This window comes from Carcharodon carcharias, chromosome 15 (assembly GCF_017639515.1).
Source record: "Carcharodon carcharias isolate sCarCar2 chromosome 15, sCarCar2.pri, whole genome shotgun sequence".
In the NCBI taxonomy this organism is placed as follows: Eukaryota; Metazoa; Chordata; class Chondrichthyes; order Lamniformes; family Lamnidae; genus Carcharodon; species Carcharodon carcharias.
The window spans coordinates 36961365-36982325 of record NC_054481.1 but is presented as its reverse complement, the minus strand read 5'-3'; the positions used below and the strand labels follow the sequence as shown (position 1 = coordinate 36982325).

General features: G+C 42.3%; 1 protein-coding gene and 2 non-coding genes across 3 annotated transcripts; 1 reads left to right on the top strand and 2 right to left on the bottom strand.

The window, feature by feature from the left end:
- Positions 1–19448: 19448 nt before the first annotated feature.
- LOC121288755 lies at positions 19449–19553 on the bottom strand. Its single transcript, XR_005945434.1, has one exon. It is a non-coding gene; the product is annotated as a U6 spliceosomal RNA (small nuclear RNA).
- Position 19554: 1 nt separating this feature from the next.
- LOC121288530 (60S ribosomal protein L37-like) lies at positions 19555–19885 on the bottom strand. The gene has a single exon (XM_041207104.1). It carries the CDS (start codon positions 19881–19883, stop codon positions 19590–19592), a length of 294 nt encoding a protein of 97 aa, XP_041063038.1. The 5' UTR covers positions 19884–19885; the 3' UTR covers positions 19555–19589.
- A 294-nt stretch (positions 19886–20179) lies between these two features.
- On the top strand, positions 20180–20288 carry LOC121288748. Its single transcript, XR_005945429.1, has one exon. It is a non-coding gene; the product is annotated as a U6 spliceosomal RNA (small nuclear RNA).
- Positions 20289–20961: the final 673 nt, after the last annotated feature.

Genomic DNA, 20961 nt, shown 5'->3' with positions numbered 1-20961 from the left:
ATTGTAAATAATTGTGGCCCCAGGGCTGATCCCTGTGGCTCTCGACTAGCTACAGGCTGCCATCCTGAAAAAGCCTCCAGTATCCCAACTCTCTGTCTTCTATTAGTTAGCCAGTCCTCTATCCGTTCTCATACACAACCTCCAACACTATGGGGAGAATCTTTGGCTCAGCAAGTGGGGGAGGGGCCCACTCTTTGAGGCGGAAAATGATGCAGGGGGGTGACATCGGGCGTGCATCCCGACATCACTGCGCATCATTTAGATTTTCAGTTTGGCAGGTACGCAGCCGACATGGCTGTGCGCCTGTTGAACTGCCAAAGGCCTATTAAGCTAATTTAACCAACAATCAAAATAATTAACGGGGCTGCCCGTCCAAACTTAAGGTTGGTGGGCAGGCGAAGAGCCCAGGAGGCCTTCGCATTTTTCATGGAACTTCATCCACAGGCGGGATGAGGTTCCATGAATGATTTTAAATTTTCTCAAAAATTTTTATTGAAATTAATGCACATGACCCAGCTCATGTGACAATTTCACATGAGGGGACATGTCATAGAAATGTTTTCAACACTTTATTGAACTGTTAAAACTTAAAACTAATCTCCCTGGGGCACCCCTGTACCCCAGGGAGATTTCTGCACTCTTTCGTGTGTATACGCGAAAGAGCACACTCCTGACTCAGGGAATCCACCTCCCCCGCCTGACCCCCGCCTGCACAGGGAATGCACAATGTTTAATTGGCCCGCCCATGCAAAATGGCGATGCAGACCCGTTTGGGGGCGCCATCGGGTCTGCATCCACCCGTGCCTGCCCCCGCACACCACCCCCCACCCCCCAAACCCCCCCTCCCCCCAATGGGGGGAAAATTCTGCCCCATGGGCTCTTATCTTATTTAGTAGCTTTATGTGTGGTACCCTATCGAATGTCTTTTGGAAATCCAAATAAATTACATCTACTGGTTCCCTTTTATCTATCCTGCTTATTACCTCCTCAAAGAATTCTAACAAATTTGTCAGGCATGATCTCCCCTTCATGAAGCCATGGTGATTCTGCTTGATTAGAGTATGTATTTCTAAATGCTCTACTATTGCATCCTTTATAATAGACTCTAACATTTTCCCAATGACAGATGTTAAGCTAACTGGCCTATAGTTACCTGTTTTTTGTCTCCCTCCATTTTTGAATAAGGGTGTTACATTGGCAGTTTTCCAATCCTCTGGGACTTTTCCAGAATCTTAGGATTCTTGGAAGATTACTACCAGTGCATTCACTATCTCTGCAGCTATTTCCTTTAATACCCGAGGACCCATTAGGTCCAGGTGACTTATTGGCCTTTAGCCCCATTAGTTTCCCTAGTACTTTTTCTCGAATGAGAGTTATTATATTTATTTCCTCCCCCCCACTTTTGCCCCGTGATTATTTAGTATTTTTGGAGTGCTATTAGTGTCTTCTACCATGAAGACTGATGCAAGTCCTCTGCCATTTCCTGGTTCACCATTGTTATCTCCCCAGCCTCATTCTCTAAGGGGCCTGTATTGACTTTGGCCTCTCTCTTCCTTTTTATATATTTAAAGAATATCTTACTGTCCATTTTTATATTACTTGCTAGTTTACCCTCAAAGTTTACTTTCTCCCTCTTTATTTTTTTTTGGTCATCTTCTGTTGGTTTTCAAAACTTTCTCAATCCCCTGGTTTACCACTAATCTTTGCCACATTGTATGTTTCCTCTTTCACTTTGGTACTATCCATAACCTCCTTGGTTAACCATGGTTGGTTTATCCCCTTTCTAGAATCCTTCTTCCTCACTGGGATATATCTTTGTTGTGAGTCATGAACCATTTTCTTATAGGTCTGCCACTGTTCATTAACTGTCTTTTCTGCTAAGCCCCTTTCCCAGTCCACTCCAGCCAAATCTGCCCTCATTCCTTTGGAATTATCCTTATTTAAGTTTAGCACAGTTGTCTCACTCTCAAACTGAATGCTAAATTCCACCATGGTAAGATCACTGTTTCTTAGGGGATCTTTTACTCTGAGATCATTTATTAAATCTTCCATTTATTAAACACATTACCAGATCCAAAATAGCCTGATCCTGGTTGGATCCACGACATATTGTTCTTGGAAACAGTGCTGAATGTTCTATTCTATGAATTCTTGCTCATGGCTACCTCTGCCAATTTGATTTTCCCAATCTACATGAAGATTAAAGTCAGCCATGATTAATATACTGCCTTTTTTACACGTCCTCATTATTATTTTCTGTCCTATGGCATAGCTACTATTAGGGGGCCTATAGACTACTCCCACTAATGTCTTCTTCCCCTTGTTATTTCTTACCTCCACCCATATGGATTCCACATCTTCCGATCCAAGATCATCTCTTGCTATTGTACTTATTCCATCTCATACTAACAAAGCTACCGCACCTTTCCTTCCTGTTTGCCATTTTGAAAAGTCACATACCCCTGAATATTTAGTTCCCAGCTTTGATCTCCTTGTTACCACGTCCCCCTAATGGCTATAAGATCATACCCATTAACCTCTATTTGTGCTGTTAATTCATTCTTTTTTTCTGAATACTACGTGCATTTAAGTAAAGAGCCATTAAATTTGCCTTTTTACTAATTATTCCCACTTTGACCATATTTGCCGCTTTTTTTTATTTCTGTATACTCTGTCCCTTCTGGTCACACTCAGGGTACCATTACCTAAGTAGTTGCCCTGCAATGCTGCCATATCCTTTTGCTTTATAAGCCTACTTATCCCCCCTCTAGAACCCTGCCCCCTCTATTTAGTTTAAAGCCCTTTCAAAATCAGACCTCCATCTATGGGTGCTTTCTTGCCTACTCAGAAGAGCAGATTGAATTCATAGCCAGTAGGAAGAGCGTGAGACATCAGCGGGTGAGTCTCCCTAGCCATTTTACCTGGCTGCCAATCCTATTTCTGCTAGTTGGTAGGAGTTGGAATCACCCCTTATAGCTCAGACCTGCTAAAGACACAATCTCAATATGGTGTGTCAAAAATATACAGTCAACACACTACTGCCCAGAAGGAAAAAACAGATCAGACCAGTACTCTTATTTCCCAGTTTTTACTGGTGTTCCATCTTAAGGTGTACAAGACCAGTTCAGACCATTGTTCTTATTTCCCAGTTTTTACTGTTGTTTCTTTCTTGCTTTGATGCTGTTTTAAAAAAAAATCAGAAATAAACGGCTAGGCCTGGATTTTTCCCTTGCCGAGCAGGCTTGGCTGGAGTGGGCAGGAGCAGTCAGGAAGCCAGACCGCAATTTCACGCTGGTGGGCCAATTAAGGCCCACCCAGCGTGAAACGCATGCTTAGTGCTGCCTGTATTGGGAGGGGGGTGGTGGGGGGTGGAAAGGACAAGCATGATCTTCACGCGGGTGCGTGTTGGAATAGCTTCCTGCCTCAGGGAGATGAAAAGTTTTGACAATAAAAAATAAAGATTTTTAAGGTTTTAAAAAACAAGTCCCCTCATCTGGCTCTGTCACACGAGCAGGGACAAGTTAGAAGTTAGGGTGAAATTTTTAAAAAAATATTTTAATGATGGATCGAAACCTCATCCCGTCCGTGGAATGGGGTTTGAGGTTTCGCAAAAAGTGCAAAGGCCGCCTGGCCTTTTTGCCTGCCCGCCAACCAAAAATTTAAATCAATTGGATTGTTAATGGCCTTAATAAGCCTTTTAACTGTCGGCAGGCACACTGCCAACTCCTACGCGCACCCACCAACCAAAATATCGTGCAAGTGCGCGGTGACGCCGGGATGCTCGCTCGACATCATCGCGTGCCAATTTACGCTCAAGTGGGTCGGGTGGGCGCCCACCTGCTCAGTGCAAATTTCTGCCCATAATCAATTTTGTTCTAATGAAACAAAAGATATTCAATGCGCATGTTTGCAGCTGCATGTGTGTGTGCATCCCTAGGTCTCTGTCTGCACGAAGTAACTACTGAAGGTAGGGCATTGAACTGACCATTCTGCTTTAAGGTGGTAGACATAGCTGTGATGTATACTAAATAACAAATAAATTTAGTCATTTCCAAGAACTTACAAGTGTTTGATCCTGAAATCATAATGGAGGAGAGCAAGAGGGAAGGAATCACCTGCCTCATCATTTGATGAGTCACAATATGAATCCCAGGAGACCACACACTTGCAACCAGCATGTGTCTTCAGCCACATGGTTTAATGACAGCTTTTTCACTCTGGTTTCAGTTATGCCACGACACATCTACTTCTGTATTGGACAGTATTAGTTTCTCTGTTGGTCTGTCGGTGGGATATTTTAGGTTGGCTGAGTTTGTTGTAGCTACTAATGCTGTGAATATGTCTGTGCCCTATTATTTACAAGTTGGCAGTTGCCTCAGTTTCGTTGTCCTTTAGCTTTTAAATACAGCTTTAGATTTAGCTTTTTGACTGGAAGGTTAAAACTGCTTTTTCTCATGCTTTCTTGGTACATAATTCAGCTTGGTTTCGAGAATATTTAAGGAATAGCTAGCTAAGGAATATGCCGATAGGGTGGATGGAGTAAAAGTACAAATCAGTCATGATCACATTGAGCACACTCTAGGGGTGGAATGATCAACTCCTATTACCTGTTTTTCCTGTTTCTATGCTTCTCAGATTCTTCATTATACAAACCTTTATAAGCAGTTGCAACAAAGCTCAGAAATCCCACTTTGATGCCTGTGAACTCCAACAGCAGCCCACCTTCCCTATTTAATTAGGAGCCAGGTTGGAACTGCACTTTGGAACAGCTTTGTGCCAACATTCAGATAGACGTCCTGGTGTTCTCCATTTCCACCTGGGATCGCTGAAAACAGAATGCTCACCCTTTCAATTTACAAATAATCTGGTGAGCAACATGGAACCTGACAATATTTTTATGAACAAGTTATCATCCACTTCTCCAAATTTTCCATCACAAGTAATTCAGTGAAAGAAAGAAAAAAAGACTTGCATTTATAAAGTGCAGAACAGCGTTTACAGTTTATTTACAGAACATTAAAATACCTCAGCACTTAGAGGATTTCTACATACATGTTCCCAGCCCAGGTTCCGGAACCTTCTATCTGATATCAATTATTTAAGCATTCTAGCTCCACCTTCAGGCTTAAGCAATTAAGTACAGTGAACATTGATCAATGAACAGACTAACCTAATGAAACACAGATCAATGAAACCATTGAACACTACATTGTCTCTAAATGTTTCCATAAGTAATTGGAAGTAAAATAACCATATTTATATGAGACTTTTAGGGAAAATTCCTTTATTTTCTCAAGATTTGAAATTGTCTTTTGCCTGAACTTTTATTAGATCTAAGTTGAGATTTCTAATCACCTGTCCCCAAAAAACACGGTTTATCTAAGTTATTGGGCAAGATCTTGCTGGAAAAATAACATTGTGTTCTAAAGTGTAAATTGACCAGTAAGTGTAGGGGATTATGAGATTGTCATCAATTGCAAATCATCAGAATAGGCTGGTCAGTTTACACCACTCCACTTTTTTTTCCACAAAAAAGACATCTCACCCTTAGCCTCCCCATTAGTTTTAAGAACTTGCTGCGTTTTAATTGTCTATTTAATTGTCTATTAAACTCACCACAGAATATTAGGTCTGGTCATTAAGAGCATAACTATCTTTTTAATCACGTGATAATCATTACTGCAATAATCAACCTCTCTGTCCGAGAATGGGAACAGGTGTCATAGTTCCAGCTCATTTCTACATGTAGTCAATTGTTGGGGATTTGAGATTTCAATCTTCTTTCTTATGTTTCTTTACTGTCTCCTTTTTTCTCCTCACTCAGAATCTAATTTTTGTTCCCTCTTGTTATTTCTCTTTCAGTACTTGATTTGATTCTAACTCACCCTCCATTCTCAACCATTCCTCTGTCTCTTCTCAATCTATAAATCTCATTGGTTCAGGAGATAAATTGTTGGTCCTGCCCTTAATTAAGATCCTGGATGACCTGTTGCTCCTCACTGTTATCAGCTTGCAGTTTCAGCAAGTTATGGTACAAAAACGTTTTGAAGTTATACGTGCAAGGAAAGATCTTACCTATGTCATGTGATGCTCCACTCAAGCAAGATCCAGCCCAATACATAACTTGGATCACTCCTGTTGTTAACTGACCCATGCACATTTAACTAATTCAGTGAGCCACATGAAAGAGACAGGTTTCTAGGTGGGGAACTATTGCAGATCGAAAGTTTAAGTTGGTCCATTACATTTTTTCAGCTTCAGATGATTTGGTCCTTCCATATTTTTCTCATCTGTTACTGTGTAAGTTTAATCTCCTCAGTTTATCACCAGTCCTTAGTATTGGCACGTGGAGCAAAGTAGCTGAATGAAGGTGATAAAAGAGTCTAAATGATTTCATGCTTAATAACTATTCAACATTTGGTTTTTGTTGCTATGTGGAACTGAAGGTGAAAACAGTTCCTCTGTTTATGGTCACTAGGAAGGTATGCATCCTTTCTAAAATAGTGTATCACTGAATCCTTGAGCTAGATTTTACAGTGTGCTGGGGTCTCCATCCCCCCAAGAAAAATTTTGGGGGCAAGGAGTGGGCTTGCCTTCTAGCCATTTAAGTCATTAGGCTGTTAATTGGCTTGAGGCAAGACTGCTGATTTCACTTGGGGAGCTGGGGGAATGTCCTGCCTGAGATCTACTGGCCAATCAAATGATCCCAGCAGTGCCAGTTGGATGAGTGGCTATTGGCGATGAGCCATGGAATCAAATTTAAAGGCAAGGAGGTGGGGGGAGGGCTTTGGCCGGGTCAGACAAGCAGAACCTGGTGAGGGGGTTCATGACAGTTAGGACGTGGGTGCCTAGTGTAAATGTGGTGGGCGGCGGGGGGAAGAGAAACATGGGTGCAGAAGACCCAGGGGAAGGGAGCCTGTAAAGAAGGAGCCTCCCCTTGCCTACCACCAGCCCACGTAGTGAATGCTGCCAGGCTGCTGCTTGGCATGGCCCTTTCTCACCTCTGGGTAAATTCCAGTGATGGCAGCATTGAGCCCTTAAGTGGCCACCAATTGGCCCAAAGCCACCACCTGTGCTGGTAAAATTGCAATGGGGCAAGGGTGGAAGGGTGTGTAGTGGGCACTGCACCCATGGACTGGTGACCAGTTTTACAGGACCCCCATCCACCAAGACTACCAATCTTGCCCGCAGACACCCCGCCAGGAGCAGTAAAATTCAGGCCTTGTTACTCAAGTTCACAACTAATCTCCTGAGATTGTTGAGCTTGAACAATCAAACTTTGGAGTGGCTAAATGGTATTTAAATTTTTGAATCTTTGACAATAATTATTTGTTAATTCCCTTCCCCTCTGAAGTAAACTTTCATAATCCATTTAACCCAGTGACTCCTCAGATACTGAAGCAGTCCGTATCTAAATGCAGCAAGACTGGGACAATATCCAGGCTTGGGCTGACAAGTGGCAAGTAATATTCATGCCACACAAGTGCCAGACAATGACCATTGTTAGGAAATAGGGATAGGTTAAGTAAGTTATATGCATATTTGGGTGTGTTAAGAATAAGATCTATCTTCAATGTTTAAGTTTGATTTGTATTTGTCTATTAAGAAAAGGAAGGGTTACGTTTTCATTTCATTTTAAAAGATGCCTGCATTTTAATGAGATTTTTATAACTCTTGAAGGGAGTAAAACAAACGAGGTTAGAAAAAACTGTGCTGGTGCCGAGCAACCAGAGGCCCCACAGAGATAGAAGGGTAGTTTGAGTTCAGTTGAAAGCAGCTGCCAGGGGGAGAGACAGCAAAGGGACAAGTAGCAAGTCCCAAACTGAAGTTGAAGCCAGGATTCCAGAGAGACTGGATACCGGGAAAGGGAATTGCAGAGAGAGCAGATTTCCCAAAAGAACTGAGAAATCCCAAGGTAAAGGAGTGAGACAGAAAGGAAAGGTCCCAAGAAGACCTTCTAGTCAAAGGAAGAACAGGAGTTTGGGAAATGTCCTGTTCTGTGGAAGTGAAAGTAAGGAACAGAGAGAAAGGCTGCAAGCTTCAAGTTTAAAGAGAAGAAAAGCTGCAGGAGGTGGATTTAAAGCAAAGATGGCTTCTGCGAAGTCAGAAGGTCCAAAGAGACAGCTGAAGGTCTGTTACTCTTTACTATGAGCATGTGAAACGGTGGTGTTCAGTTGGCATAGCTGAGTCAGTGAGAAAGAGCATGTGAAAGGAAACTTGAATGCACGTGGTGGCTCAGAGGAGGGGAACATCGGATAGAAATTTCAAGGACCCTTGCGGAATGTGTCTGAGAGAAAGCATTGTTTGGGAGAAGATTCCAGAGTGAGTTCTTAAAGAGTAGAGATTGGGAACCCTCGACGGAGTTCAGTGAAACTGGTTGATTAACCAGTGTGACAAGCATCTGGGGGAAATTGGTGAGAGATCCATAGCATCTGGTTGGGATGGCATCTGTTACTTGGTGTGGTGTGGCAACAGGTCACCTATTGGTTTACATGGTCTGTATACTTACTGTGAACAGTATAGTATAAGATAGCTTTTGTAATTTGTGTTATCTTTGCAAATGTATAAAGGTATAGTTGTGAGTGAAGGAATATTGTGATACAGTTCCTTTATTCTTCTTTAATAAATGTTTTATTCTTTTGTTAAAAGTTCATCAGCTGACTCCTGTGACTCTATTCAGTAGCTACTCTCCATGTATCTAAACAAAAAATAAAAATTAGGAACTATTAAAAGCCAGGTTCCACCCTGGGATGTGGCTTGTCCAGTAGTAACATCAGCTAGGGATCATTACACATCTCCAACAAGAGAGAATCTAACAACCCCCCCTTGATATTCAATTGCATTACCATCACTGAAACCTCCACTATCAACATGTTAGGGGTTACCATTGACCAGAAACTGAACTGAAGTCACCATATAAATACTGTGGCTACAAGAGCAGATCAGAGGCTGGGAATCCTGTGGTGAGTAACCCACCTCCTGACTCCCTGTCCACCATCTACAAGGCACAAGTCAGGAGTGTGATGGAATACTCCCAACTTGCCTGGATGAGTGCAGCTCCAACAACACTCAAGAAGCTTGATACCATCCAGGACAAAGCAGCCCGCTTGATTGGAGCCCATCCACAAACATTCATTCCCTCCACCATCGACGCACAGTGGCAGCAGTGTGTACCATCTGTAAAATGCTTTGCGGAAACTCCTTAGAAGCTCCTTAGACAGCACCTTCCAAACCCATGACCATTACCATCCAGAAGGACAAGGGCAGCAGATACATGGGAACATCACCACCTGGAAGTTCCTCTCCAAGCCACTCACCACCCTGACTTAGAAATATATCACTGTTCCTTCACTGTCGCTGGGCCAAAAACCTGGAGCTCCCTCCCTAACAGCACTGTGGGTGTACCTACACCACATGGACTGCAGTTATTCAAGAAGGCGGCTCAGCACCACCTTCTCAAGAGCAATTAGGGATGGGCAATAAATGCTGGCCTAGCCACATCCTGTAAGCAAATTTAGAAAGAAGGTAAGGTTACCAAGAAGATAAGCAATGCCAAAGCCTATGTGCAGACAATCAATAAGTTCCTGTGCTTCAAAATGCACTCATTACAGAGTCAACTATGTCTTTGAAAATTCAGAGCTCCAGAAGCAGTTTATGGCTTTCTCTGATATATTCCTGTTGGCAGCCTCTACAGCACACACAACTGCAAGTTTTCATTCTATCTTTTCTCCAAGCTCAGTCTCCCTCCTGTTCCCTCTCTTCTTCCTTAATGTGCATAACCGTTCAAAGATTTAATGGTGAAGGACAATAAAGAGTGGGTGGTCTGGCATGAAAGAATTATTGAACAAGAAATGCAGGAAATACAACTGCACATGAGCTGTAACATTTTCTCATTGGGCTGGATTATACACAAAGGCAGACTTCTCGCACCCCAGTGTAATTTTTGGGAGCGAGCCCGCCTCTGTTTGGCCCGATTTTCCAACGGTAAAAAGTACCCGAGACATGTGATCTTCGCTCGAGGGGCATATGTGCGGGATAGTGTCTGGCCCACTGACCTTTGAAGTACAGCATTGGTAGCCATAGGGGCTGGCGATCGCCAAAGCAAACTGGTTAGAGGTTCCACCTCAGTTTTCTGGGACTTTGTCCTAATTGTTTTAGAAGTTGTTAGACCCTCTAACCCTCAGCCTTCACACCCCCTCACCCATTCCACCCACCCTCCATGGCCCATCATACCCTCCATGCCATCTTAATGCAAATTTGTGCCTCCTCAGAGTCCTACATACCCACCTTGCCACTTCCATAGAAACTCACCTGATATGCTGCATAGGAAGACCTCTGGTGCCATGAGGAAATGAGAAAAATGTATACTTCTAACAATCAAATACCGCTGTCACTCCTGCACACTTGCCAGTGAAAAAAACTCCCATTCACAAAACACATTCAAAGCTTTTAAATCTTCTCAAGTGACGAATCACTTGTAGAAACAAACTTCTATTCAATAGGCATGTCAGAGACAGATAATCCTTTAATAGCCTCTTCAAGCTGTTAATTGAACTGTGAACTCAGAAACCCATGCTGAGATAGTTGTAACTTTTGAAGCTCAGCCATGCATTCACAATGACATAATGATGACTCTTGGGAAATATCAACAAAGGCCTCTATTGAAAATGCACAACCAGATGCTACTGTTGTTCTAACCTATGCCTGTCAATCAAAGCAGATCAGCAGACGTTTTTTTCATTCTCACTGACAGCTTCAGCCTGCTTTTTTTAAGTTTAAAGAGAGGGACATCTAAAAACCTTCAGGTCAGGACAGTTTTACAGACCCTTCAAGATGGTTTACATCTATTGCATAAATTCATGACTCCCACACTGCCATTAAGGTCCATGCAACAGCCAAAATGGGGTCTGTTTGAACTCAGCACTCAGTTCAAATGGCCCTGCTGAGTTCAGGTTTCCCACCTATGTGAATCACGCCCTGCCGCCTTTGCTCTACCGGAAAAAGTTGGATCTGTCAGAACTGGAGCTAGACTTCCGCATTCGGGTCTCACCTGGTATTTTGAAAGGTCCACAGAGTCTCCCCGACACCACAAAAAAATCTGACTCAATGTGCACAAAAGCCAGGGAGATATGGACCAGGGTTTTTGGCCCCTCCCGCCCGGCGGAAATATTACAGTTCCGCCAAACGGAATGGAGGTTTAAGTGGCTTGCTGCATCTACTGGGGGAAGAGACACCTGTGGGGTGGGCGGGTGCGTAAAATCTTGGCCATGCAAAAGTTGTATACAAACACGAGTGCAGCTCTTGCTGATGCATTGTGTCCAATTCTGGGCACTCACTTGAGGAAGAACATGAAGGCTTTGGAGAGGGTACACAAGAGATTTACTAGAATGTTTCCAGGTAGGAGGGATTATCGTTATGTGGACAGACTTGAGAAGCTTAGAGTGGAGAAGGCTGGAGGATATTTGATAGAGATGTTTAAAATCATGAAGGATTAGACAGAGTAAATAAAGATAAACTGCTTCAACAGATTGGTTTTCAGCACAAAAATGTTTTGGCAATGAATCGTAAATTATTTATTTCTTTATTTGTAAAGAATTATTAGTAATTTTTTGAAGATATTGGGCACAATTTTGCCCTTAATGGGTGGGCGGGCCCCACCGACTCAGCAGTGGGCAGGCAGCCAATCGCTGCCGCTGAAATGGGCCCCGCTGCCATTTTAAGTGGGCGGGCCAATTAAGGCCCACCTAGCGGGCTGCCCTATGGGAAGCGCTATGCACTTCCTGTGAATGGGGGGGAAGGACTCCTCAACTGCCAGAGTGCGCTCTTTCGCGCATGCGCACTGCTCCCTGAGCTAAGTTCTGTCTCAGGGAGAGCGCTGAAAGTTTTTGAAAGTGTAAAAATAAAAAAATAAAAAGATTATTAACATGTCCCCCTCATGTGACAATGTCACGCGATATGGGACATGTTAATAAATATCACAGAAACTTTATTAAAGATTTTTAAAACCGACATGAAACCTCATCCCGCCGGTGGAAGAGGTTTCATGTTTTTTCTATTGCCTGCCGGGGCTCCTGGCCTGCCCACCAACCTTAAGGGTGGACGCGCAAGGCCTTTAATTGTTTTCACGATCCTGTCAATGGTCTCAGTTGGCAGTCCAGTTAAGGCCCGCCCAGCGTGATGCGCGCCCAGAAGTGCTCAGCACTACCTGTGCGGGCAGGGGGATGAGGGAGAGTCAGGGCCAGCTCCATGCCTCAGGGAGATTAAGTTCAGTTTGAAAGTTTGAAAAAAAGATTAAAATTATTCAGACATGTTCCCTCATGTGACAGTGCCACATGAGCCGGGACAGGTTTATGAATTGTGAAATTTAAAAAAATGTATTTAATAAAAGCTTCAGGAAACCTCATCCTGTTCGTGGATGAGGTTTCCTGAAAAACACAAAGGCCGCTTTGGCTTTACACCTGCCCGCCAACCTTAAGGTTGGACAGGCAGCCTTATCAATTACCTAAGTTGGCTTATTAATGGTTTACTAATGGCCTTAACAGGCCTTTGACAGTTTGGTGGGTGCGCAGCCGCCTTTGGTGTGTGCCCACCGAATGGAAGGTCGGAATGACGCGCAGTGACATCGGGACGCACGCCCGACATCACCATGTGTCGGCATGCGGGACCCACCCCCACATGCCGACGTGAAAATTCTCTCCTCAGTGTTAAAAACTGACCTCGTAGTTCTTAAAGATTTCCTCACAGTATCCCACAAGATGTGAATATTTTTAAGTAATAAATAATTACAGAATTTTGTTCTCAAGTTCCACACTCTGACTGACCAACTTCATGTTAGAAGAATCAGACAGAAAATTGTTTTCAATGGTTGAAGGGTCAATAAGTAGAGGGCACAGGTTTAAGGTGATTCGCAGGAGAACGAGAGGTAACATGAGGAAAATCTTTTTTACATATTGATTGGTTAGGATATAGAATGTACTGCCTGATAGCACGATCAAGAGTAACTTTCAAACAAGGATGAGACAAACACTTGAAGGAGAAAGGAATTGCAGGGATCTGGAGAATGAGCCAGAGAGTGGAACTAAATGGGTTACTATTTGAAAGAGCTGGCACGATTCAATATTCAATGGGCTGAATGGTCTCATTCTGTGCTGTACTATGCTATCATTCTAATTGATGTATCCCTTTCTCTGTTACTTTAAGCAAGATAGAGCCTCTGTTGGAATGCTTTTATAAATACTTTGTCTTGCTCAATTGTGCTCAGACGTCTATCTGAAGCTTCTAATGTGAAGTTGGTCAGTCAGGGCCTGAAACTACAAGAACAAAATTCTGTAATTATTTATTAGTTAAAAATATTAAGATTTTGTGGGATACTGTGCGGAAATCTTTAAGAACTACGAGGTCAGTTTTTAACACTGGACAGTGTCTATCGTGTGTGATTGAAATACCAAGCCGTTAATTTTGTTTCCGAGTAAAGAATTGAAACTTAATATCGTAAAAGCTTAATACCTTAAAACAATTACTAATATTTCTTTAAAATAAAGAAATAAACAAAAAGTAATTTACAACTCATTGTCAAAACAGTTTTGTGCAGAAAACCGATCTGTCATGGCTCACCCTGCTGTTCAATCCTGTAAGTCCCTTTCCCTACCCTCCAGTCTCATCTCTAACAAGAATTCATGGATTTATTTGTCACCACCAATAATTCAGTTACTTCCTGCAATCCCCACCCGGTCCCTACTCTCTGAACTCCACATCTCTTTCATTTTGTTCTTATCTCTCCAGTATTCTCTCCAAACTCATCTTGTTTGAGTTCTTGCCTCTGCTTGCTGAACTCCATGCCTATCAAACTACTGATCACCCAATGTCCCTTCCCAGCCCCACCCCCATGCTAGCAATCATTGCCCCCTCCCTTTCAAACCTGCTGTCATTGCCCATTCCTTAAAAGCCCATCTTCAATCTCTTTTACAAATGCTGCCACCCCTGCCCAATCTCTTTCCTCTTCAATGTTCTCAAATATGTTGTAACCTGAATTATTCTCATCTCTCCTGTAACTATCAATTTGAATCCCTTATATTAGATTTTTTTCGCTCTCACCACGCCAAAATGGCTCTAACTGAACTCACAAATGAAATTTTATCTGACGGTGATCGTGCTTTGCTGTCCCTCAGTATCTTCCTCAACCTCTCTGCAGCCTTGAATGTTTTATCACACACTCCTTCTCCAAAATCTCTTCTTGTTTCAGCTTAGAGGGACAACTTGACTCCACTCTCATCCTTCTGATCATAGCCACAGCAGCTTGAGTATTAACTTCTGCTCCAGCCCCCATTCTGTCACCTCCAGAATCCTCTAAGGATCTGACCCTAGCTTTCTCCTCTTCCTCACTTTATAGGCTGTGCTTTGGGACATCATCAGAGACCATGGATCTTTCACATTTATGTAGACAGCGCCCAAACTAATGCATTACCGTCTCTTTCAACCTGTCAATGCATCTGACAGTCAGTCTTGGATGAGCTGCAATTTTCTCCAGCTAGGCATCGTGAACAGTGAAGATTGTCATTAGTTCGCACTGCAAACTCTCACCACCAACTCCAACTTGCTCCCAGGCCGATGTCTCAGGCTGAACCTAGGCCTCATGCTGAAATGTCCTCCCTAAACTCCACTGCCTCTCTGCTTTCCTCACATCCTTTTAAAACCCATTATAATGAATCCAGGTCTGCCACAGCCATCTAATTGGATTCAGTGATGTCAGTTGCCCCTTTAATTGGATGCCTGCATTTTTACAGAAGTTGACTCGCTGTGTGAGATCCAGGTCTGTAGCTGCACAACTCCCTTGTGATCTGAGCCAGATCTCCATGTCTAAAGCACATATACTCCATCACACTCTCTGAAGGTGGACTGAGTTCAACACAAGGCAGGGTACTGTTTAGTTTGGTTTGTAAATTACTTTATTCCCTATAGATCAAACACATCGAACACTGAATGTGAGGAAATTCATTTGGTACAATCCATACAGCTTCTTTGGTGATGTTATAAAAACATAGATCACAGATCATAGATTGTAGATCGCACAGATTATTATCATGTCCGAACTCTGGGTGTCATTGATAGAAGAGAGCTGGAAACCATGCTGTTGCAAGCCAGTGAACATTTATTGACTATTTGCACTATTTACAGAGACGAGCTTCAGCAGGGACTCCATTGGAAGCTTCTTCGCTCAGGTTCATGTGATCATGTGATTTGGCATCACCTGACATCACTGATGATGTTCTTTAGCTACTAGCATAACACTGTGAATCCTTTATACTACATACACTAGCCCACTTGGGGCCAATTCTTTTTAGTGCTGAAAGATACAATTGTGTGGCTGTCTGAGCTGCTGACAGTGCTGCTATTCCTCCTCCCTTGCAGCCTTTCTGCTGCTATTCCCTGACTTCTACTGACTGAGTTAATTCCTCACAAAGCCTCCCCCTCTTCAAAGTCAGAGCAAAGTCATTTGGTAACACCAAGCTGCTAAATGTTTCCTTCATGATCAGATGTTGCTCAGATACTTGTTAAGTTAAAGCAGCTCATGCCTGCACCATATTTATGAAAAAATTGGCCACAGAATCCCAAACTGGACACCATTTTTGAAACCCCCTCTTCATCTCCGTTTTGAGTCCCTTCTAATCTCTTCTCCTTTGGCTTGGAGGCTATTTGATTCTCTCACCCTCTGAAGCACGGCGGGATGTTTTTCTATATTGTGGTTGCTATATAAACGCACGTTCTTGCTGTTGTTGCTCTGGTGAAGGCTGTGCCTTACCCAGAACAACATTGGGAAGAATTTTCCCCCCTCTGGGCGGGAGGGGGGGGTGGTGTTGTGTCGGGGTGGGCGGGAGCGAGCGCGAACATGATCGGATCCGCACCGCCATTTTACGTAGGTGGGCCAATTAAGGCTGTGCGCTCCATGTGTGGGTGGGGGGGGGTGCGGGGGTAGGGGGGGGGGGGGATTCCCTGAGTTGGGTGCCTCACGGAGATTAGTTTAAGTTGTGGAAAGTTTAATAAAGGTGGAAAAAAATTGTAAGGTCATGTCCCCTAATGTGACACTGTCACATGTCAAAGAAGTAATGTTAAAATTTTTATTACATTTTAAAATACTTCATGAAACCTCATCCCACCCGTGGATGAGGTTTCGTGAAAAATGCAAAGGCTGCCTGGGCTCTTCGCCTGCCCATCAACCTTAAGGTCGGACAGGCAGCTCTGCTTATTGAATTAATTATTATTTAAATGGCCTTAATAGGCCTTTGATAGTTTGGCTGACGCGCAGCTGTTAACTGAAAACCTAAATGATGCGCGGTGACGTTAGGACGCCCGCTGAACATCACCGCGTGTCATTTTACACATTGGCGAGCGGGCCCCACCCCCGCTCACTGACCGGAGAATTCTACCCATTATCACAAAGATCTTTCACTGGCTATCCAATATTAGTGTCTTGTTTCCTGTTGCTATGCAGCAGTACTTTGACCAGAATGGCTCCCATTACTATTATACGCTCAGTCTAATGAAGATGAACCACCTCAACATCTCCTTTTCAACCTATGTCTCACTGCCTCAGCACATTATACCATTGTAAATGTGACAGAAAAAAAATGTTTCTGTGTCCATATTATTCCCCGCTCTCCTGAAAAAAGAAAGACTTGCATTTATATAGCACCATTCATCATCCCAGGACACTTTTGAAGCATGGGCACTGTTGTAAGGTTGGAAAGGTGATTGCCAATTTGAACAAAGCTGATCCAACGAGTAGCAATGAGACAATGACCAGTTTATCTGATTTATTGATGTTGAGGGATAAATATTGCCTCAGCACACTATACCATTGTAAATGTGACAGGAAGAAAATGTTTTTGTTTCCATATTATTCCCCTCTCTTCTCTTCAAATAGGGGCTTGGAATCTTTTACATCCACCTAAGAGAGCAGACGAGGCCTTGGTTTAATGCCTTACCTGAAAGATGGCACCTCCAACAGTGTAGTCCTCCATCAGTGTCAGCATAGATTTTGTGTTCAAAGTCTCTGGAACAGGACTTGAGCGCAAATCTTCTGACTCAGAAGTGAGAGTGCTTCCCATTGAATCATAGCTGACACTTAGGCATTGACTCACATGGGGAATTAGATTGACATGTAATCCAATGACCTTACAGTTTGACAATATTGGTCGATGAGGGATATCACAGCTGAGTCAGATCTTATCCTCAGCTGATGACCACTCATTCACTTTTTAGCACAAATCACAAAGGGTAGTAAATAGTAGGAAGCCGGGCTATTTCTTCGGCTCTCCCTAGCCCTGGACACTTGGATCCATTTTTAGAGCATCTTACCATTAGCCTGCGATAAAATCTACTACTCAATAGAGACCAGGGCTTAAACCTGAAGCCTGTGAGAGAGCAAGTTTCCCAATTGACTCATTAGGGACATGTATCTTGTACAGTTTAGGAAGGTATTTAATGATGCATGCAGTTAATGATCCTGTGTGATGTTAATGGATATATTAACTGCCAGATTAAAGAAAAGAAAGAACTTGGATTATTTTTTCCACACAGCACCTTCCATGGCCTCAGGATGTTGTAAACTGCTTTTGAGCCAATTAATTACTTATTTTAACTGTAATCACTGTTGTAATGCTGGAAATTCAGCAGCCAGTTTGCAAACAGCATGGTCCTGCAAACAGCAATGTGATAATGTTTCGATAATTTGCTTTTAGGTGTTGGTTGAAGGATAAGTAGTGGCAAGGGCAACAGCTAAGTGTCAGATTGAGCACTTCTCTCTGATTCCTGTTTTGTTTCCTTAATTGCCACACCACAAAATCTCTTTGTCCCTATTTATAATGTACATTCAGTTTAAGAGTGAACCCTCAGCGTTATCAGGGGTGGGAGTGTGATCTTTGTAAAACGTCTGCTTCAAGTTACTTCTGACCTTAAAGCATAAACAGGCTAACAAGAGGTGACTTGACCAATGCTGGTCGAAACATTCTGAAGTCCAGTGCCTTGCACTCAGTGGATGATATATTATAAGGACATAAGAACACATCGGCAAATTGCATTGCTCTAATTTTCCATCCTTTTCTGTCGCTGAATGGAAAGTTTTAGGTAAAGGGCCTGAAATCTTTCAATAAATTGCCCATTGTATACAAAGCTAATGGTGCAGAGATTCAGAAAGATGCACCATCCTTTAAGACCTCACAGGTCAGTTGTGATGTTTTTCTGTAAGCTGATGTTCAGTCAGAAGTAAATAGATGAGAAGCTGACAGACAATAATGTTAAAATTAAAAAAAGTTAAGTAACATTTGGAAAGATTACATAGAATTACACAGAACCTATCACCAGAAACAGACCATTTGGCCTAACTGGACTATGGAGTTTATGCTCCAAACAAGCCTCACCCATCCTGCTTGATCTAACCCAGTCAGTATGTCCTTTTGAGAATAGTGTGAACAACATTTAAAAGGACAGAATTTAACAAAAATTGCAATTAAGAACATAAGCTGAGGTAAGAAGTACATTATTGCATAAAGTACATTTGATTCCCCTCGGGTAACTTTCTTGTGCTTTATTGGGTAGTGGACATCTGTATCTCTCTCTCTCTCAAAAACCTCTTGAGGCTGGGGAGGGGGTGGGGGGGTGGGGGGGGGGGGGGGGGGTGGGGGCGGTCAATTGAAAATTTCCAGCTGAGATTGATAGATTTTTGTTTAGCAAGGAACAAGAGTCTTAATGTTTATGGAACCCAAAGTGGGTAAATGAATTTCAGATTAGCAGTTATCTAACTGATTGGTAGGGTGGGCTCGAGGGAATAATTGGCCTACTCCTGTCATTTTAAAACATCATGACAATGAATTACTGTCAACAGTGTCATTACCACTGATGTCATTCCCAAAGCTTCCTATTCATCGACTTTTGCTTTAGTCTTTAAGAGAATTGAAATACGAATTAACTACTTATTTAAGACACACTTATCTGTCTTCCTGAATGCTTTTATCTTTTGTCGCTTTGATTCCTGTGATCCTGTGTGATGTAAACAGTAAAGGCAAAGATTTGGTAAAATCATCCTGCTGCCAGAAACAAAAAGATCTGTACAGACTCAAATGCACAGCTCAATGGGTGACATTCAAATAGCTGTCACAAGATATTTTATGAGATCCTAGCATGAAATTGCAGATAAGGATTAGGGCCACCATATCTCTGATGTCTTCTCTTCTGCACAAGGACATCATTATGTTATGAGAGCAAGGAGTGATTCAATTCATTCTCTGTACACCACATCTCATTGTGATTGTTGAACTGGTTAAAAATTGGGTCAGTTATTTGCAATTCAGTAACTAGGTCACTACAGCTTTAATTATTATTTTTTCACTTTTCGCAGTTTATTTTTAACAAAGTATTTACAAATTTAGTTTTCATCAACTTTAACTGTCTGCGAAAATATGGAACGCTTCACGAATTTGCATGTCATCTTTGTGCAGGATCCTTGCCATGTTAATCTTCTCTGTATCGTTCCAATTTTAGTGATTTTTTTTTCCAAACCATAGCTTTATTTGTTGTGTAGATACACTGGTAGTTTATGCAGTGCTGGAGGAAGCCACTGTGGAACGTCTGGGCTTCGGGGTGGTCCCTTCACGGAATCCATTCCTGAATCGGCGATCCACCACCTTCAGGTGCCTCATGCGGCCTGTACCAGTTGTGTTTCTCCTTTTGGCCTTGGCATTCCAGTTATACTTCCTCTTTCTCTTGGCAGGGTAGGCACATTTGCTGCAGGTCGATTTCTGCAGATGAAATGCTTTAGCCCCACATCGTCGGCAAAGAGTGTGGGTCTTGTTCCGCCTCTTACCAAATGACGATGTTCCCTTCGTCATTTTTACTCAATTTTAGTGATTGTGGTAGTCCACGAGAAGTTGTATTAATTGATTGTAATACTGACCAGACTGACTGACAAAAAGATTTAATTTAAAACAGTTGTCCAATCGTTTTACATGACTCTGCAATTTATTAAACTATAAGCAACACCCTTGCCAATTAGATTTTTAAAAATAATTCATTAGTTCAAGTTTAGGTTCAGTTCAGGTAATTTGTCAGCAAATTATTTCCTTTCTCATGCTATTAAGTTGTGAATAATCCATGCTAAGCAACTGCATTGCTGAATTAAGCAATGATTGAATAATTGCAAATCAATATATACTAAAATTGGAACGATACAGAGAAGATTAGCATGGCCCCTGCATAAGGATGAGATGCAAATTCATGAAGCATTCCACATTTTTAAAAAATAAGTTAAAGCCAGAATCCTGTGGATGCTGGAAATCTGAAATAAAAACAGAAAATTTTGGAAACATTCAGCAGGTCTCACAGGATCTGTGGAGAGAGAAACAGTTAATGTTACAGGCCCATAACCTTTCATCAGAACTATAAGTTAATTGATTTTAATTTTTTTCATTAAGTTCCTCTATTGTTGCCTAACACTGCTTCAAGTGTTCAAAATCTGCACGTTATCTTTGATATAACTCCTACACATAAAATGAACTGTCTGCTCTGCAGCTGTGGTTCATTATGGAAAAGATCTGTGTTTCACCGATTAGGTGGAAGATTAGGAAGAAATTTGCTTCAGGGTTTTAAAATGCCCAGGAATGGATGGTGTAGATGTAAACTGGACTGAGAGTCCAGCCTAAAGGTAAAAAACGTAAAATGAACAAACCTCAGGCAAAACTTGAAGTACAAATGATTTTATTCCTTCAAAGTAGTGAGAAGGCAGAATAGACTCCAGGTTAAAGCATTTAATACTGTGCCTGATTCTAAAACAGCTGAATAGGAACCTGCTTAGGAACGTGGCTGTGGGCAGAGATAATCAACTGTGTGGAACTCAGTATCAGCATTGCTGTCAGGCCCTTTGAAAAGTCAAGCAAAGCAAATCAAGGATGAAAAATGCAGGATCAAAAT

Bases quoted from the DNA above. Each gene is read 5' to 3' on its own strand.
- LOC121288530 (XM_041207104.1), bottom strand. From the start codon at position 19,883: ATGACGAAGGGAACATCGTCATTTGGTAAGAGGCGGAACAAGACCCAC.